The sequence below is a fragment of the Pygoscelis adeliae genome, unplaced genomic scaffold (genome assembly GCF_000699105.1).
Source record: "Pygoscelis adeliae isolate BGI_AS28 unplaced genomic scaffold, ASM69910v1 Scaffold80, whole genome shotgun sequence".
NCBI lineage: Eukaryota > Metazoa > Chordata > Aves > Sphenisciformes > Spheniscidae > Pygoscelis > Pygoscelis adeliae.
Genome location: NW_008823958.1, coordinates 912500 through 934357, shown reverse-complemented (window position 1 = coordinate 934357; position 21858 = coordinate 912500). Strand labels below are relative to the sequence as shown.

At 34.4% G+C, this 21858-nt stretch overlaps 1 protein-coding gene across 1 annotated transcript in view; it reads right to left on the bottom strand.

The window, feature by feature from the left end:
- Window positions 1-21858, bottom strand: part of GPATCH2 (G patch domain containing 2) — a 120782-nt gene that overhangs the window by 23105 nt on the left and 75819 nt on the right. Inside the window, exons 5-7 of the mRNA XM_009323092.1 lie at window positions 13593-13657; window positions 10813-10852; window positions 7390-7460 (exon numbers count right to left, since the gene is read on the bottom strand). Of these exons, the coding sequence (XP_009321367.1) occupies window positions 7390-7460; window positions 10813-10852; window positions 13593-13657 (176 nt within the window). The remainder of the gene's footprint in view (window positions 1-7389; window positions 7461-10812; window positions 10853-13592; window positions 13658-21858) is intronic.

Below are 21858 nucleotides of genomic sequence, written 5' to 3'. Positions count from 1 at the left end.
AGGAATGGTCTTCATACCTCTGAAGCCCAAATTAACTTTATCCTTATGCCATTAGCATTTTAACAGTTAAGCTGAGACAAGCAAAGCTTGAGCTTTGGAGCACAAACTTGAGCAAAAAAAGAGAGAGTACAATACAGTTGAGTGTGAGAAACAAGCATACCATGTGCTAAAATTCAGGTACTTGAACGTGAGAAGTTTGCTGTCAATTCAGTCAGGGGAAAATTCAATCCAGATGGTACATTAGGAGGATCCAGAAGTACATAAAAAAATCAGATAGCCTCTAGAAATTATTATATATATATTTTAAAATCAGAACTAATTGACTTCCTGTTAGTTCACATACTCATGTGTACCTGGAATTCAATTTTAAATGACAAATTTTCAGTACCATTTAGCAGCTTATTTATGTACAATATTATAAAGTATATTAGATTTTAGTGCAATAAGAATGAAATTTGGCTTGTGGTTTTGTACTTATTTAGTTTTGCATTAAAGATGCAATGAAACTGCTCAGATCATACGGAAAGATGTATTTTCAAAACAAGAGCACAGTCTCTTCAAAATTTCTGCTACTTTTGCAAATGTTCCCATGGAAGTGGAGTTAAAATGTGATACTTTTAGGACACTTAGTGACTAATGTTAATTTAATCAATGGATACTTTAAATCCATCCATGAACCAATACTGAGGCTTGAAGATTTCCATGAAATTAAAAGCATCACATACTGGCTACATTTTGAAATAACAATCAAACTGTCATTGCCCCATCCCCCTCCCCCAAAATGAAAATCTTTTCAGCACCTTAAAAATAAGGCCATAGTATAGAAAATTCAATCACAAATTGCTCTTTTCCAAAATGGCACCAATCTTTTATTCTTCCCAGAGAAGAGAAATACCAAACTGATGGAATAATGTTTCCCTGAGGGTGATGGCAAGGGAGGAAAGCAATGTGTCCTCAAACATTCACATAATTTAATCTGGAACTGCAAATATTATTAAGCACCAATCATAACAGTACAGTTACTGCTTCATGGCACTCCGAAGAGGAGATAAAACTGCTTAGTTGTTAATTTCTAATGATGTAAACACATTTGGATTTTAATGTTACATCTGAATCTCCTGCATTATTAGCTCTGGGGTTACAAGATATTAACTTACTACCTTCAATAATTGTACCCTGGAATTAAAAGGCGTATTTAAATATTACTTTCTTTTAAAGTATTTTTGTTGGGAATATGTGTTCATGTGATGACAGAAGTGAATCACCTAGCAAAACTGCTATGCATTCCTTAGCTTTACTGCAGTGTATGTGCACGTTTTCACGTATAATTTTCAAAAACTGGCTGAATTTACCTCCTCTGGTATTGTAATTTCATTCCACAAAAGCCACATTAAACAATTACAGTTCTTGTAATTAACCAGTAGCCTAATGTACAGTTTTCTTATCCCAATCCATTAACAGCTGCTCAAAAAATGTAGTAATTAATGGTTTCATTTATTTTTGGCAAACCTGCAACTCGACAAATAGTTTTGTATCTGCTGCAAATTAGGACTCTTTCAAACAACAGATGACATGGTGGGAAAGGGGGAGCAGGCAGAATCCTTGCACATCTTTGTCTCTTTAGAAGATCAAATAAAGAGCAGCTGTAACGCTATTTGTCACATCTGTGTAAAAAAGTACCATGATCCGTATCATCAGATGAAAATGAGTAAGTGCTGTACAAATGTACACATGGGAGTTTCCCTTCAAACTGGGAAAGGCAGAAAGTTGTATTTGTAACGAAAGCAATAATTACTTTTGAAAAGCTCTCATCGGGTTTCGTGTCATTTTTCTCTTAGGAGCTTTCTTTAAATACTAATTCAAAGAGAATACTGTTAGTCATAAAAAGTCAAAAAACTTGACAGACATCCTCTTGTACCAACACAAGGTACATATCCAAACTGGACTGAGAACTACTAGGGCAAGGAGGGAAAGAAACAGTTGCAGAAAACATGGGGAAATTATGACTAATACTTTGGTTTTTTATTGACGCATCACCATTTAGTAGCATCTGCCATATTCCCTTTACGTAACATTTCTTGTACTACTTCCAGGGTGTGCTTTCCTGAAGGTCTCCTTCAGGTGCGCAAAGACCCATATTCCAGTCTGTGCTGCTCACCATGGCAGGACAAGACTTCAAAGATTCTTGCCAGCTCAAAATAGAGCAGCGACAGGTGATCATTGGATGACTGGCACACAGTCCTCCTTTCACATTATAGTAATGGCTGAGTAGGTGGCTCCTGCTGATTTTTAAAGAAATATCAAGGTACCACCTCTACCTCGAGCTATGGTCTACTCTGCAGCCACGAGAAGTGGCTAACTACTTCATACTAAGCTGCTGCTACATTGACTAGATTGTTAGCTCAGCATCAGTTAGCTAGTTTAAATCTAACTTGAATAATTCTACTCCACCTTGAAATCACTTTTGTGAATATGACTTAACCTTCTTTCAAGCCAGGACTGAGCTGCATAAGAACTACAAACAGGTTTTTTTTTCCCTTTTAAAGTTACCTGGGGGAGCGTTTGAGCCAACACTGAATTACCAAGATACGACCAAAAAAACCTGACAAGTGGCAAAAGTTCTGGCACTATTTTCTTTTCAGTCTTGCAATTCATGCATGTGTCAAATTCTGCTTACAGTACAATAAGAAAAAATAAATATGTAGATAAAATAATTAACAATACTTAACAGAAGCACACTGTAAAAGAAATATGACACAAGACCATTACATATAGTAAAGGAAATAATTATAGAAGTTTAACTTATTCAGTAGTCTGCTGTTTTCCCAATCTGCAATTCTGTTGTTTCTAGATTACAGCACAAATTAAGTAGTTACGGCATCGACTGTATGACCAAAGGCAAAATATTAAGTTGTTTAACTATTCTGGTTATTCTGTCAAATGAGGATAAAAGTACTTCTTAACTTCATACGGGTGTTGTGAGGATAAATACATTAAATATTAAGAGACAGGCAGACAGTTGTGAGATGGAGGTCCCCCATATATTTAACAAGATAATCACACGTTCAAAATCATGTTATAGCAGTTCTGCAAAATACCGTTCAACGCTGTCTCCACAGCTGACCAAATGAATCTCTTAGCCCTGGGGAATCTTCTTTAGGTAGAACTTGTTTCTATAAAATTTTACAAAGGTGACTTAAGAGAATGTGTTTTACCTCATGATGGGAGCAGGCAAACAATGAGCGCATGATCAGCTATGGCAGTTCGGCTGCCAAGCAGCAACTTGTTAACTCGCCATAACTCAATCATGTTCAATTGTTTGCCCACAGCCTCGGGCTACAGACAGACATTTGGTCTGCTAACAACTGCGCCAGATGAAGACATTACTATCCCAAGCTATTTGTTATCACACATCTGCTGGAGATTATCATCTCCACAGCTCTGCCGGAGGAAGAAATCATGTGAGCACTCCCTAATATGGTTTGTACAAAACCAGCCAATTTAATTTAAATAGGTGAGTTGAGCTTACCAGGCTGGTTTTGCCCAAAGCATATTAAAAAATGCAGACAAAAAACCTTCTTTACTGGCAAAAGAGTAGAGGATGAAAACAAGCAGCTGGAAAAATTAACACCTTCAAGCAGTGTAGCTGGATCGGGGAGGGGACTGTTCCTGTCCTAATGCAGAGAGATAATGTAAACAGAGAACTTTTTCAAGGCTATACAGGAGAAATAAATGCAGCTTCTAAACCAGTATTATTTAGTACTGTTTATTAATTTAACTAATTAATGGGAAAACTACATATTTGTAGATTAAAGCTTATCTGTAAAGGTAGCATAAATAGATATATATATATTTAAATGTCAGATACAGAAGATCACGTGTTGAACTGTATCAGCATAATATAATCTATGCAGGTTGTAAGTTTTGTGGTGCAGGACTGTTCCCCTCCTTAACATTTGGTTCATCAGTAGCTGTATCAACAGTTCTCAACAATCTAATTATCTTGCCACTAGTAGAAGTTGGTGCTAGTTTATATAGGATTGGTTCATTACTATTTATTTTGACAGAAGAAACCAAATACAAGCAACCCAGTACAGTAAAGCTCACCCAGAAAGTATCAGTATTATTCCACCACAAAGAGACAGCTGCAAACCACTGCCATGCTTAGAGCTCCACACCTTTTTGATGCGGATTTACAGAGTGAATTATTCCACTAGTCACTGATCTAATGTAATATGGGTATTTACATACTGTCTACACGCTGAGACAAGAACTGTGTTCAGTCATCCAAAAGGGGTGAGAAAAGTCAAGACAAGCACAGAAAAATGTGTGTGTGTATACATATCTCATATACATATGAAAACCAGAAAAAAGGTCTTCCAGAACAGCAAACAAAAAAGATGCAGTCCCACAATAAGAAATACAGTTGTGTGTAAACTATACAAAGAAAGACCCAGAGAAATTCAGTCTTGCAATAAAAGCAGATTAAACTGTATTCTGGATAAGCACAATAATTTTATAAAATTTCCAATACTTACCCACTGCTGCTGTTCTATCACCGCATTTGGCAACAAACAATAAGACAACATAAGGTCACAGTGATTTACTTTTTGTATGACTATTTTTAAGGAGGTTACTCATCTGAATTACCCTGACATGTCAACTGTAATAGTTTAACACACAAAGAACTAATTTAGAATTAATTTTAGAAAGCTTCAGACTTTCAACTGTAAGCACCTGCATTCAACGAAAGATTTAACTGCATATGCATGTTGTACACTGAAATAATGAAAGATTTACTACAATGTCACTTAATTCTGTAACTTAACCTTGTGACATTTGATTAGTATCACTGTAGTTTAGTGTTTTATAAAGTATTTAGGCACATGCAAAAATCTAGATGATAGATTTCCATTTTAAGATTTCATACGCAGCAATGAAAATGCACATTTGCAACTAAGGTGATATTCACCATTTATATTAACTCTGTGAACAATATTTGCTACTAAAACAATAATTTCTATAGGTACCTTGTTAAGCAGAAACATTTTCCTTCTCTATATTGTCTAGTGAAACTAAGATTAACCCTTTTGGTAGAAGTGATAATTTAAAATTGTCATAACAAAATCAGCCTTCAATATTAACTAGAGATAAATCTGACATATGTCACTATGCGCCATGAATTTCATTTGTAAGGAACAAAATACCAGAGGAATTGTCTTGAATCGAATGAGGATAGGTACTATGAACATATGAGGAGATGAACTAGGTATTTGTCATGTGTTGTTCCTATATATCTGCAACTCAATCTCTATTTTAGTTGTAACAGCTTTTGATAAAAAGCAAAATATTAGGTTATACAACACAAACTGTAGGAAGAAAGCAGTCACCAGACATGTTATTGGCCTGAGAGAAAAAAAACATTTGCACATGGTGCAAATTAAATTCTTATTTTCAGCAGCTAAACTGTAGCAAGAATGTTAAAATTTGTTCAATATACGTCTTGTAAATCAGACATATATGACTTGATATTCTAAGACAGCAGATGGCCTGTTAAAAATATCATTATCGTAGAAGTTTGAGAACTTCTCTTCAAGTCACTTTAAAGAACTAACAGTAAAGTTCCTGTGGTAGGCAGAGAAAATGGCGGTTTTCTGAAAAAGCACAACTAACTATTTTGAAATAGTGACTCCATCTGGAGGAAAAAGCCTTTGAAAAGAGAGATGATGGTACCAGGAGATGTTAGCAGGTGACCGTGCTATTTTAAAGGTATTACAGTATGATAATATACTATGGCTTTATGTATGTCGTAACAATGGTTTATGTAAGTCTTACTTTAATATTACAGATACTTTATGGAAAATGCCAGTCTTCAGTCTTAGATTTGCCACCTATTGCTTCTACACAACCCTGCCAGATGTTTATTGGGATAACAGTCCACTAACGTACTGCTGATTGGATATTTGATATCCAGATCAGATAGATAAACTGAAGAGAGGTTGAAGATCACTTCAGGTATTTAATACCATTTTAAAAATCTGTATTCTAACTGCTTGGGTAGGTAGCAATCACTTCACAAGAGCTTCATGGTCAGAGTAACAAACATGTAAGTTACGATTCTGAATTCCTCGGACACCGTTTTACATTGCTACAGCATCAAAAAGATCCTAAAATGACTTTAAATATAATCTGTTTCTTACTGCTCACTTTATATCCACTTTATACTCTCAGTTTCATGAAAGAAGCCTGATAGTAAGAGTGCATTTACGGTGAAAATTCATATCTAAAGTGAAGTTATCCTAAAATTCTGAGCAAAAATATGATTTAACAGGTGCGCTTGCCAGAAAACGTAGGCAGAAATTTTCAAAAATTTTTTTGGCTTAATAGAAGAGGTTTAATAGACAAAGATAACCACAATTTCTGAAGATGAATGACCAACACTTGCATAACCAAATGTTTTAGAGGGTGTCACTAGAACTTGTATACAATGAAATAGATTCATATTTAATATGCATATTTTTGAAAGAAGTATTGGTCTCCCTTTCCAGGTATTCATCAAAGCAAGTATTTAAGAATATTAAAAACGTATTTCAGGATGACCACATATATACTAAACGACAAGTGCCTGAAAGACAACTGTCTCACTCAAAACCATAGTATTACATGATGATATAAATCTAGTATAACTTTTTGAAAAAAGTAATTTGATAGCACATTGTCATCTTTACAGAACAACATAAAAATTGTGTAAGGTGTTGTGCATAGCAAGGGAAACATTTCTGTAGTTTCTAATTTTAAAAAATACTAGAATTAAAATAATTATTTGGCAGAATAGATTCAGCAGGTAACATACATAAAAAAACCTCTAGGAACAGACTCCTAGACCAGTGCCCATCAGTTCAGTGCTGAATTTTTTGTCTTTTGAGGGGGAATAAAGAAGCTGGAGGATAGAACTAGGTTTGTTGTTAATAAGTTTTAAAAATTAAATTTTTATTGTCAAAATACAATATAAGAACAATTTAAGTGTTACAGTATTTATCTTCTTGATTTCAAAAGCATGTATGCAAAATGGTAATTTTACACATTTTCAGCACTTAACTTACATGCCAGAAGCACAGACCTTACTTTGGCATCCATTTAATTCTGATGTTTACTAAAGAGATTGAGTTTAGTAAGTGTAGTTGGATATAGTCAGCAATAAGGTCTAATACCCATATTTTAAGCAAAGATTATGCCATATAAAAGAAATTCTTGAAAGTAAATCACAAAAAAGCCAGAACACCTCTGAAAATACCCCAAAAGAATGGTGTCATATTTTAGATAAAAATGAGACTTAAGAAATCAACAAATTCATAAACAGTATTAATGACAGCTGCAGCATTAACTTACCTGCTAGCTGTTTTTACAGAGCTGTTCTTCTTGTGTCCTCTCTCCGATCGGTTATCTCGCAAGAGTTGAAGCTATTAAAAAAAAAAAAAAATGTTCAGAACAGTCTCACAAGCAATGCCTGTATTTGCTTTTTAGAAGTGTTATCCTGACAATGCCATTCTTTCCTGTCTTGAAAAAATCTTTCAATAGTTTTCATCCGACTCTAAAAGAGATGGATATCTAATAGAATTTTACAACAATAGCTAATATTTCAAGATATAGCCACCAATTTAAAATTCCTAAATAATTGACAACGTACAAATTAAAGCATTCTCAAAGCATACTAGAAAGCCATGCAATTCACAATTTCACAATTAACTTATCTGTAAAATTTTATAATTGTCACAATTTCAATTTAAATCTTCAAAATTGTATAATGAAAAGTGTTGGGAGGACACTGAAATTACGAAAAACTATTCAAGTTGGCACTTGTATCTAAGCAGTTATGAAACAGTTATAAACTCTTCTAAGCCCCAGGAGCTTTTGTAATTTGAAAGTTGCAGAATCAACAAAAACATGGTATTAAAGCTTCCCATAATAGTGGGGAAGTAGGAATAACGAAGGATTCATTTAACTGAAACAGTGACTCAGCTTCTGGAACAAGTTCCGATGTACTCTACCTATTTTTAGACAAATAAAGGAAGACTTTTCATTCAGACTACCTCCAATACTCAGAAGTCTATTTCCAGCATTATGATATTTGTCAGGATGACTGAAGTGGTAGTAACAGTAAAAAAATGACTGTGAAAAAGTGACACTAAAGAAATTAAAACTAGACAGTATAAAAATTACAAATGTTTCTTGAGACTAATCATATATTGAAGAAAGTATAGAATGAAAGACTGCTTAGAAACAGACTACAGGTAAATGGATCTAATAGTCACAGCAAACACATTTAAAAGTCCACTGGAAATTAGGAAATGATGAACTTTGACTTGGCCAACCACACCTTAATGTTGTACATGAGCATGGACTCCAAAAAATGACACCTATCTGAAAAATTACACTTGATTAATTTTTCCCCAACACTCTATAGCTTGCTTCTTGTTTAAGGAATGCTCCTCATCATTTCAACTATGTAGTTCTCAGATGCAGTAAAAATAGTGCAGTCTGGTTTTAAAAGGCAATCTGAAAGATACATAAAGGTAAGGCACCTTATCCTGATAATTTTTTCATTTTCTTATTGTGAACAAATCAGAACACTTACAATTCATATTTAAATGTAGCCACAATTTTTACCAGCATGACATTCGTACCATGTGTATCTATTTCATGATCAAGCTAAGGAGAACAGTCTTACAGTTATCAATGTTCTCTGGCTGATAAGTAAACTGTAGTTATAGCATGTACAAATACAGATCACCTGCCAGACTTTAAATTTGGCTAGTTAATTACTTGTGTTCTAACATAACAACTTCAACTCCAGAAATTAATTAAAAGAGAAAGTAGTAAACCCATGCAACCAACAGTTATACACTATGGATCTTCACAAATTTAGTGCAAATTTTATAGGCTGTCAAAATTGTCATAATTACATTGCACCATCATTCTCATTTCTTTTACCTGTCTAAAAAAAATAAGCCATTATGTGCCAGTAGCCCCTATATTATTTGATGACATTAGCTTTACTTCACAATTCATTAGTAATCTGTAAGTTACGAATACAGTGAACTTCAGATAAGCTCTGAAAACACAGCTCAGGAAATACAAAATAAACACGCAAAATTTAAAATTAATTCAAATCTACTATTATCTGAGAAAAAATGAATTAATTTGTCATTATATGACAAACAGATGTTTTTCATGCTCTGGTGTGTGAAATGCTGAATGGATATTGCCAGTATATATGAAGTAGGTTAATATATTTCTCAGCATGGAAATTTCCATACTGTTTTAAGCTTAGAATCTTTTAAAGAAGTAAACAGTACACTTCAGTTAACTACTCTATTATGTGAGACAATCAATATATTAAAAAATCTAATTAAAAAAAAAATCACTCAAACTCATTCTAATCTAGCAAATTTTACTACTTATAGCATCAACATTTCAGGAATAGGATAAAGATTAACCCAAGAGAATTTCTTATAATGATTAATTAAGATGAAGCATGCTCATATTTAAAACACTGGTTTTAATGTGTTTTTTCTACTAGGAAATGTGTTAACAAAATAGTGAGAGTTAAATGTGAATCATATAAAGCTGTCTGTTTAGATGATAAGTGTCAGTCAGCTTACTGTAACATGTTAGAAGTTCACAATTTACACCTATAACTGTACTACGTTTTATCCACTCTGGCAGTTTTGGGCACATAATATAACTTTTAGAGATTCAGCTTGCTCTGGAGTTCAAAAGAAGGGAGAGGGGACAGGAAAGAGTATACACTGATTTAAACTATGACTTACTGGAGCTACAAGTGTTCATGATGGATCATCCTAAGATGAACCCTCCAAAGATTCTATAGATCTTGTTTCCTTTTGAAGTTTCAAATCTATTTAAATTTGTAAGTGTACTGGCAAACTGGCACAGAGCTAATGAAATCAACTGTGTTACATCAATTTTTACCAATTTAAAAAATTTACTATGGAACTTTAGTCTTAAATTTCAATGCATTGCTGATATGTTCAGCTACTTTTACTGAATAGTTGAAGTTAACTATACGTTTATGAAATGAAACCAGACTTATTTTCATATTATAAAGTTCTTGGACAGTATGTTCTGTTTAGACCTTACTACCATCCATAAAGAAAGGTATTCCTCCATGTCTGAAGACAAGCTAAAGAAGTAAGTGCTATGTTGCTAATCAAATATTAAACATGTCTTCACATTCCCTCCACCGCATCTCTAGGCCTGGACCTCCTAGGGACTACCATCGTAGGGGCTCAGCAGACAAACTAGTGAGATATTTTCACCAGTATGCACCACGATGGAGATTTAACAGTTCCTTTTTTACTGCTGTGGTCGTTTCAACCAATGAAATTCAGAAAAATGGAATTGAAGATCTTCCTGTAGAAGCCTGCCCACTCTTGTCACTGTTCTGTATTTCTTAATTTTGAGAGTCAAATGTTTTGCTTTCCAGCATTTTGAGAAACGCAGTATTTGGAGATAAATTAACAAAATCGTTAAAAAAAAAAACAACCCAGACTTTTCATTTAACCTGTTAAAACTCAAAGATACTTAACTGAAATTAAGTGACTAATTAAAGATTTTTAATTAAGGGACTTTTTGAAATGCACTGCTGTTAATACGTTTCCTTACAAGAAAATACGAAATCAACCTGCTTTGTTCATAATTTCTTAAAATATTAGCCCACTACCTCTGGAGCAGAGGTAGTTAAATTCCTTTATACATCTCAAGTAAACTGTTCTTGATCAAAGCAGTTCTTACCTGGCTATGTTCCTTCCTAGCCCCAGGGCTAAACCAGTGGCTGTGGGAGAAAAAGAAAAGACAGGTTTAACAATATAACTAACAAAGCACATGCTGTCATATGACCAGTCTGTGCGTGCTTTTGGGTATTTTATTGTCTGCCAGGAAAATACAGCCTTTGGCTATGCTTTATTTTAATGGGATATTTTTACTGCACTTTCTAAGTCTGTCATAGTTTTGAAAGAACGCACCACAAATTTCACTTCTGAGTAGCTATTGGCTTTATAGGTAATTATATTTTGTCAAACAAGCTAAAATAATATATAAATGATAGTATTTTAATATACTATAATGCGTGTGCTATAAATAAAAGTAATTCCATATTTAGTACTGAAGTGTTACTTATTAATGATCATAGCTGAAAAGATTTTTAAGTTCCATGGACTACCTGGTAGTTGTTAATGTATTATTTCACAAACTGAGTTTGAATCTAAAGTGAAATTCAAAGTCTGTAAATTCAGTGGCTTCATATCTCCACACAATTGCACAATTTTGACTATTGGCAGCCTTATTTCATAGAGGAGAAAATCTGGACTAAGATGTTGACATGCAGGGACAAGAACTCACAATGTGACTTTTCCCTCAATAGCAGTAAAAGCATATTAATACTGGTTCACATACACACTGTGATCACACAGAACTGAATTAACATCTGAATGTAGCTGTAGTAAGCATTATACAAACCTGGGGCAAATCTTGACACTTGCAAAATGAAAAGGAGAAGGAAAAAATAATTAAAACAAGGGGGATCTGAAATTACATATAGTACCTACATATTACTCATGTAAGCAAGCAATAGGTTTAGGGCAAAGGATAAAATAATTCCATCCATTATAATATTGCACAAAGACCATCACGTTATCTGCTATTACGCTTTTAAGTTCCTCTAGAAGTGGAACCATAGATTATAAGCTTAACCTAGTCATGCTTTTTCTGAAGTAGTTAAATTCAATAGTTTACTCTCATTTTTTTCCCCACAGCAGCCACATAATGACACTAAAATTTTTACTTTAATTAATATACTGAGAAGAAGCAGTTTCCACAGAATTGTCTGGTCTAACTTACTTTTATTTTTTTTTTAAGTCACAAATCTGAAAGTTTTCTGGCTTTTTGTCACTGATTTTTTGTGAGTTTGCTGATGAGCAGTCAACCCCCTCATTCTTGTATACAAGACCAGCTGTCACCAAAACCTGCATACCGCTAACTCCTTTTTCTACTTTTAAGGGGATTAAGGACAAGAAATTGGAAATGACAAAAGAATGACAGCAATAAAGTTAAAAGTATACTTTGAGGTAAAAATCAGTAGACATTTATATATTTTGGACACGAAATGTTCATCAACTGCACCAAATAGTTCAAAATCTGAGGAAAACAGGGAGATCTCACACACACACAACTTTGATGTTGGCAGTGGATGAAAAGAAAAACCATCACATTTTTGAGTGACCCAACAAATCAGGTCACAAACATCCAGAAGCTGACGAAGGTAAGAAATATAATAGATTAGGTCTAAATTCCACATAGATGAGTGTCTTGTCTCTGACCAATGTCAACAGCAAATGCTCAAGGAGGAGCAGCAAACTGGGGTATCCTCCTCCACATAAACTCTGCTGGTTTGTGGCAAATCAGTGGATTAGAGACTAAATTATTTGATATATTTTCTCAATAGAAATATAATTTACTAAGTAATTTGAATGCGTCTCATATTTAGACATTAAAAAACATAAAGAATAAGACCTCTGGTAATGAGAATGTGATATTCACGTCACACTTTTTTATAATTTTGTCCATTCACTTAATTACAGTATTATTTGTTTGCTTGTTCGTTTTAATAAAATAAAGTAAAAACCATAAAGTATCAGTTGAATTACTTTACGGTAGAAATAACTTATGAAATCACAACCTCTTTAGTTAACACACACATTACCAAGTTATGGGGTGCAGCAGAAGTGGATTAGTAGCATAAAACAGTTGGTACTGAGGATCTGATGTTCGTAGTGTATGTGCTTTGGCAAATTTTGTTTTAAACTGTGGATGCTACATCTAGTAGCAGTTAGAACATATAAATGTATCCCCAAACATATTATTTCCTAATCATGCATGTCCGTGTTTTAGATTTCTGATTTAGAAAATATAGGAAAATTTAATCTTTTTATTGTAACTATTAAAAAGAGATAACCAAGAAATAACGCGGCTAGTGTTGTCAGCTGAACGGAGTAAGAGTTTACAGTAATGGCACACTGGAATAACTTAATGAACTGAACGACATTCCCTATTTACGTGTCCAAACAATTAATTCAATGCCTTTTTGTGGAATTTATGATAACCTTCTTCCTCACATGATACATCATGTTTAAGACTCAAAGATGCAATGCTTGTTTATTTTCATATATTCAAGCTTGGCATTTCTGAATTTCCCTTTGGAGAAAAATAAAGGTGGTCTTTTTAAACAACCCATATGTGGTATCTAGCCTTAAGAAGTGTTGTGTTTTAGGAAAGCATATACTTAAGCAGGTTAATAAAAACACTTTTATAAAGCACTGAACTTCATGTTTCATTAAGAAACATAAAATGAATTACAAAGGATTATAAATATTATTATTAAATAAAGATCATTATGTAACTGAGCTGAGGTTCTCTTATCACATGTTTGTACAGTTGTAAAATGTGGCTTTGGGACAGAGGTACTACTGTAAAGCAAACAATAATAAAAAGTTATGACTCCCATCACTGATACTCACTCATGGTGAAGAGAATCCTGAGACAAGTGAACCGTTTTCCTGCTACCGCCTGGTCCTGGAGTCATCTAATGGAAAAAAGTAGGAAAAAAAGTCTTTGAATAATGGGGCAGCATACACACACAGTGATTGTTTATTAAGAAAACATATCATAAATACTAAATACAAAATAGAGACAGTACACTAGATACAGTAAATGCAATTAGCAATATCGGCAATTCTGAAGTAAAGCGAGTGCAGAAAGTGCTATACAAGATTTACCAAAATCCTTAATATGTAATTCTGATTGGATAGCAGACGTCAGACATTTACAGATGTCAGAAGCCTAAGTCACTTTTGAAAAGTCCATGAAGCACTTCATCTCCGAAAAATGAAAGTTAGATGTTTTGAAAATCATATTCAACATACTATCCTTATTTATGGATAATACAGCAACAAATTTATTAACAAACACTCCCAACCTTTGTATCCCAACACAAAGCTTTTGAAATTCAAGTTGATGTGGGATAGAAAGCAATATATACCGAAACCAAAATTACATAGTATGCTCAATTTAAGAATGATCTTAAGAATGCATGATAGCACATGCAGACTTTTGCAGATGATGATATTCTGGTATTGCTCAAGAATGCATTCAAACATCTTTATTTTTATTTTTAGAATCTGCTTAATTTGTCTGCACGTGTAGATAGGTAAAAGCAGAAGAATAAGAGACCACCTGATGAAACTCATGCTTGAAGAACCAGAGCAGAAGGCAAACTATCCCTGTTAGAAAGAATGCAGGAACAAATTTTCAGTTCCTTGGAGATAGTTTTATAGCCAGTACATGACCAGAGGTGGGAATGAAGTCAAACGTTCTGCCAGTTTTGAAAGGAGGCCACAAAAACTCAATGAGAATACATTTATATGGCTCAGGCTTGCCAAAAGTACATAAGCGGAAGATTCACAGATAAAAGCAGCCTACTCTTTATTGAAAGAACAATGCCCTCAACTTTTAAAGAAAAATATCCCTATTCATCTGGTCTCATGCTGGAGAAAAGCCAGGGCAGTCGGAGCTCCAAGTCTGGAAAACTTTCAAAGAACACTCACTGAATAATTTGAAAGCTCCATGTGGTTGAAGTATTTCACCAAATCTGTTTCTTTGATCTGAAGAATGACGTCACTTGGGGCAGAACTGAGAAACCCTAAAGTGTTGTCACTTTTCTGGCTGGTGGTGATTGAAAAGAATTGGTGATACCTTACCGCAGAAAAATCTATGCAAACATACAAATCCCTAGTAGAAGAAATCATGGCAGCCACACGGTAACAATAAAATAGTGACCAAACGTTACTTTTCCAATGTCATAGTTCACCTAATAATAAGAGCAAGAAACGTCAATTCACAAAGACAGACCTAGAAATATGAACAAGTATTTTAATATGTAATTTCCAAATTTTAAGATTAATAACTGAACTGTTACTTTAACACTATAGGTAAACATGTAGCTCAGCTCTCGAGAGTTACATCCTGCATTAATCTCAAAATGAGGTTTTCATGCTATTCCAGTGGGTATCCCTGGAATATAGTAATCCATTTTCTACACTGTGGCTATAAGAAAAGCCGACTGTGCCTATGTCATGCTTTGTTAGAGGTTCATGATCACATTATCTCATGGTGGACCTGACACTTTTATTCAGTTTACAGTATGTTCTGTGTACAGGCAACTTATTTCCTTTGCCAGGGCTGCTGACAACCTTTTCCACACTATATTAATCTTGTTTACAGACTTTATCTTGGTACAAATATCAGAAAACTGAACTTTTTATCTCAGGGAGAAAATAAACAACATGTTGACAGAAGCAAAAGCTATTTTCTGGACTAAAATTGGTTGTTTACCTGCAGCCATACTTATGGAAACAAGTTTAAGTTTCCAGCTTACTCAAAATACATAATCTGAAATTTAATAAGCATGGAAATTTCAAGAAAAATCACTTGAAAAATTGCCAGTTTTAAAATAATATCTAAACCACAGAAGTATGTTTTTCCACTAATTTATATGAGAATATGATCTTGCTTGGAATACAGTTACAACTGATCACAAAGTACACTGCTGAGGTTTCTCTTGCACACCCTAGATAGCTTCAGTTACCAAGCAGCCACAGAATATTTATAAAACTAAACTCATAATACATACATATAGATCTTTACATAAAACTGAATGCTGATTATTGTAAGATTCACAATATGTTAATGCAAATGAATTCATATCTGAAGAAAACTGTTATCTAGGCTGTAAAAAACCAAAACAAAACCTATTGCCCATCTTCATCTGCTAACTCAGTATTAGAAAAATCTACTGCAAAGTTCTGCTGAATCTCCACAGAAGAGAGAGCCAATTGCTCCAGAAAGTGGCAGCAGATTGCAGGACACTAAAATCAAAACAAATACCCTCTCAACTGTTCAGATGCTTTATTAATGAAAAAAAGAATGCATAGTTATCTAGAATTGGTTTAGGTGATGAAGTCCCAGTGCACAAGAAGAAATCAGGGTTTAAGGTAAGTACTGCCTTTCTCTTCGGATACTAAGAACAAGCAATGCTGAAAGCTTGCCCAATTAAGATTTTTTTTTTTTAGTTGAATGTATGTGAGCATGCGTGTCTGAGTGCATACATGTGTATCAGGGAATCAGAATTACTCTGATGGGAGTGTTTAGAAGACTGACAGATCAGGCTTGTTTTAAACTTTAAACTAAGTTCATTCATTAACAACACACTTCTTGGTAAATTCTTACATGCTATTAAACATCCTCCTTATATACAGAAGAGTGTTAGCTTTTAACACTTGTATGCTAAATTAGCTGTGAGTACACAGTATCATAGAGATGATGCTGTATAGTTAGAACTGATGGCTACGGTCCTTGATCGTTCTTCGCCACAGGGGTCAAGGTGTCCAGGACTGAGCCATCTGAGAAAAGACGTTGGAACTGAAGTGGGCTTTTCTTCTTTCTCATCAAATTCTCCTTGCTTATGTCTGATGTCTTTATGTTACTGTTCCCTCTGAAAAAGTGAGGGGGGGTGCCTTCTCTTTTTTTGTAACAAACACCTGAGCCATGGGCAAGTTAAGTGCAATCTGAAAAAGCTCATTTTGATAATGTCCAAGTGCTGTAGACTACTTCTGCCACATGCTTTAGAGTAAAAAATGCGGCAGATTTTTTTTCTAATAATATAAATATAGTAATATTTTTTCAAATCTTTTGATGGATAAACTTTTGGAAAAAAATGCCATGGCATGCTTTAAAGTTCATACACAACATGAACAGAATTCTGGCTTCAAAAGTTCCTTCCTATGAGACATTAAAATGCCCAGGAAATGCCCAATTACCTCTTTCAAGCTTTTTAGCAGTATATTTAATCATCTGTGTTTCTAGAAGTAGCACTACCCCATAACCGAACACAATCACACTCATACTGGAACTTGGATAACTGTAACTAATATAAAAAGTGGAAGTATTTCTAACTATTTCCTCTAACTAAGAATAGCAGCTTTTAAAAAACTTACTCGATGTAGCAAATGACTAGGAACGATGGCCTAGAGGATGAGGAACAATATCGACCTTCAAAAAGAAATATTACGGGTCTTCACACAGTCCAACTGTGTTGCAATCTGTACTGTGGCTTAGTTGCATACAGCAGCAAAATAAGTAGGAGCATAAAGGACAACTAAGGAAATCTTTGAGCCTCCTTGCTTTCCATCTTCCTCCTGTGCAAAGTCTCTCCAGCAACACACTGCACAAGAGATACTGTAATCTACAGTTGATATAACTGTTTTAATATGAATAAAGCTTAGGGTCATCTTTGGAACTCTGAATTTGTTCTGGCTACAAGTCCTTTTACCATTACTTGAATAAGACGACAAGGTGGTGGCTGCATACTGTTTACAGAGTCCCTGTAAACGTTTCCAAATGCCTCAAACACTGGCAGGCTTGGGGCATTGACCGCCTCTCTAGGAAGCCTGTTATAGTGTTCGACCACCCTCTTGGTAAAGATAATGCTTCCTCATGTCCAGCCTAAACCTCCCCGGCACAGCTTTGAACTGTTCCCACGCGTCCTATCACTGGATACCAGGGAGAAGAGATCAGCACTTCCCTCTCCACTGCCCTCCCCAGGAAGCTGCAGAGAGCAATGAGGTCGCCCCTCAGCCTCCTCAGACAAACCCAGAGTCCTGAGCCGCTCCTCATAGGACATGCCTTCCAGCCCTTTCACCACCTTTGTTGCCCTCCTCTGGACGCACTCAAGGACCTTCACGTTCTTCTTAAATTGTGGGGCCCAGAACTGCACACAGTACTCAAGACGAGGCCGCACCAACACTGAATACAGCGTGAGAATCGCCTCTTTTGACCGGCTGGTCATACCACTGAGTGAAAGGGAGCAAAACGTCTACTGTACAGACACAGGTGGCTTGAACACTACCGTTTACTTTCTATGAATATGGTAAGGTGTCCAAGACTGGAGTCTACATAGAACATTATGTAAAGAAAAAGAATCAATTTAGTGGATCAATTTATGCATCTTTTAATAAAATAGTGCTATAGTATTTATTTTAATTTACATGTGCTGTAGTTTAAAGAAAAGGTACTACCATGTGCCAACAAAAAATATAATAAGTTAACACAAAACAAATATGTTACATCCTTACTTAACAATTCTGTTTACTTCTCATTTGAAGTATATTTTAATGTTCAGTTACTGAACAGCCCATGGAAATCATTAATTATTTTTAAAGACACCTATAATATTTAAGTATTTTCTTAACACTTAAAATAATATAAACCACCTTAAAATGAATACTCAACCATACCTCTTCTCCCTTATTTTTTCCCATGCTATCACACAATCAAGTGAACAAGTACGCTTCCTCTTTAGAACTTATGTTAAGCTTCGGAAATACGTTTCTGAAAAAATACAGACTACGCCCTATTCATAATTGTAACTCAGGTATGTTTTCCATTACTGAAAAAATATATTTCTTAAAAGTTAAGTAATTTTTAAACACTGAAAGTGATATTTTTGTATTTTAAATTGGATTTTATGCCAAATACTCCATAGAATGTGCAGTGAAAAGACATTACTGAGCTCGTTTTTTACAGGATGTTATTTCCTTGCTATGATTTGGTGGACTTGGCAGTGTTAGGTTTACGGTCGGACTCGATGATCTTACAGGTCTTTTCCAATCTAAATGATTCTATGACGTGTTTAAAGAATCCACATGAACAATTTGAATGCTTAGCTTAGCTATCACAGTGTGTCACATTCATAGTATGCAAAACCAGTAAAATTTCAGCAAAATTTTGCTGAACACTAGTTACGCAAATGAGCTATCCACTTTTTAAAATGAAATATGCCCCTTTTTCCACTCTATAAATTAACTGCTATGATCAACTACAGATTAACACATGGAAAAATTAATTATATTAACCAAATCTTTTAAATTCCAGAAGAAAAGATACTTTTTTCTGGGTTCACATATTTATAGTATTTTTTCCTAAAAACATTATATTAATGAATACAATTTGAAAAGTTCAGTAGCAAATACAATTTTCTCAAGCAGGAGTTTCTGCAAAACAAGTTGTTGTCCAAAACAAAATGCAACTAAAATCAAATCCTGGACAACAGGATTTTGCAGTGGAAATTACAGCATCATAATGGCACTTCCATAATTCACAGATCTGTAATTGCCAATTTATAGGAAATTAAATCAAACTATATTGGGGAAGAAATAGAGAAAATCTATTCTCTACATTTTATTGTGCTGATTAAGAGCAATTTCTTATTATTTTCAACATGAATTTATTATCACTCATTTTATACCCCTTCTTCACTAGAAGCATTGGAAAGCACCTACAATAAACAAGGCTCTGGATTTAAAATACATCTTTAAAAAATATAGATACAAATTCTTTGACTTGGAGCAATATAGAAAACTAAGAAAATAAACACAGTTTTCACAGTATACATTATTGAATCATTGCCATAACCCTAGCTTGACATTACCATTACATTTTTATTCCCTCTACAAGCACACTCTTGCGGAAGGGCCCAAACTGACCATTCCAGAGAAGCATCTCTTTAATGTACAGATTACCTTTAAGTGATGCTCAGTCAAACTCTACAAAGTCTTCATGAAGACATGGTTCACTGGCAGAATAGTTCTATGCCAGTTACTTGCTACTCTAGTTATAATTCTTTAAAATTGACCTCTTACTAACAGAGTGTTGCAAAAATCAATGGATCATTGCCATTCTACTTGCAAAATATATGCAAGTGATAAGGAAGGAGAAAAACCTCAAGAAAAATAGGTCAAAAGACATGGACTTTAATCCTAAAGCAAACACACATCTCCTTGTACATGTTTTACTGTTTTCTCTTAATTGAAAAAAAGAAGAATAAACAAAAGAGCTATGCACCCAGTAACCTTCTTGGAGTTCAAGCATATGTCCCAGCTCCCCAGTCTCTCTAGTGATTTCACACACTGTTAAGAGTTTTCTCTACATTTCTTTTCACACAACTGATCAAAACTCCTCTATATCCTCACATGCAGTTTTCAACTGAATGATTAACAAACGGAAAACAAAGACTATGGTATCGGAGATTAAAAGAAGAAAAGTCCACTATTGAACATAGCTCCTTCAGAGAAAGATGGAAAATTTAAATCTCATGTATAAAAGCAAAACAGGGAATTTCTTTGTAAATCTTTGCTATTACAGTTTTTCTCTGCTGCTTTTAAGATAAAACCTGAATTTGAAATTAAATAATTATAAATTTAAAACAAAAAATACTTTTGAAAAGAGACTGGCCTGGGTGTAAGGTTTTTTGTTTGTTTGTTTGTTTGAAATGGTAACACTAGCAGAAAATATCACAGACCATGTTTTGTCCTAAATCTTTGGCAGAGGGACAAGCTTTTATATACTATATAATAGGCAACAGAATAAGTTTAATGATGCATTGTAATGATATACAGTAATGCATACATATTGCCTTTGGGTATGTGATATGGCAACACTGGAGGAGCTATTAAAACAGAGAAAATAAGTACTAGTGTATAATGTAAAAAAATTATTTTGGTTTACAGAGAAAGCATCAGGTAAAGTGAAAAGTGCAAGTGTCCTATCTGCAAGGAAGTCAGTAGAAGAGTTTCTTTTGAGATTCCTAATATTTAACATGAAATAGTACTATGTGGCACCATTGCTCCAACAGCAGCTCACAGCACTGCAAAAAATGGACTTATTTATAAGTCTCAAGAAAGAACTATAAACCAGATTTTTTTTTTTTTTTTAAATTAAACAAACGTCTTGTTAAAGGGCAAATGTAAGATCCTCAGGACTGCATAAACACACCACACAGCACCACTGTTTCAATTTTTTATATTAGGAAAGGGAGAATCTTCAGGGCAGCTGTCTGAATTTTATTAGACATGGCAACAAAACAATGCCCAAAATTTTGCTACTTCATTACTCTGTAAATAGCTAATATTTAACAAATTTTATCTAAATAAAACCAAATTTCCCTTAGTACAAAGAGCTATGAATTAAATGCTGCAGTAATATGCTGTGTATTAAAAAAAATCTTTGTTATGATATTTTAGCTGTCTGTTTAGATGTAAAACTTACTCTAGGGTGAAATCTTAGCTTCACTAAGTCAACAGGATTTTGACTTCAGTAGTGCTGGGACTGTATCCTTGTTAGTTAAGAATGATCTAAAACGCTGAAATAATGTTTTCACTTATAAAATCATCAATAAGGGAAGTTACCCACAGGTGATATAGACAGGAGGGAGGAGCAAAGCAGTGATTAGTATACTAGCCTTGACCTGGGGGATGCAGGTTCAATTCCTTGCTCTGCTGCAGGCTTGCTGTTTTGACCTTTGGTAAGTTGTTTTCTGCAGCTCAGTTCCTCATTTGGGAAAAACAAGAAAAACATACAAACAAGACCCTCCTTTCCCTTCCCAAAGTAATCTGTAATAGTTTTTCCTTACTTCATTAAAAGTACTGTAATATAATGACAGTAAAGATTGTACCAACAACAAAGGATGTCATCAAAGCATCTGCTTTAAGACTGCTTGAAGTATACTACTGAAGGTGATTTTTATTCCTACTGCCATGGGACTTATTATAGGAAACAGAAAAACATCAATATTAAGTGCATTTACATATATGAACGGAATTACTCAGAACTCTTTGCAGGTACAATTCATACTATGACAGTTCATGGCAGCGTAAACTTACTCAGAGTGGA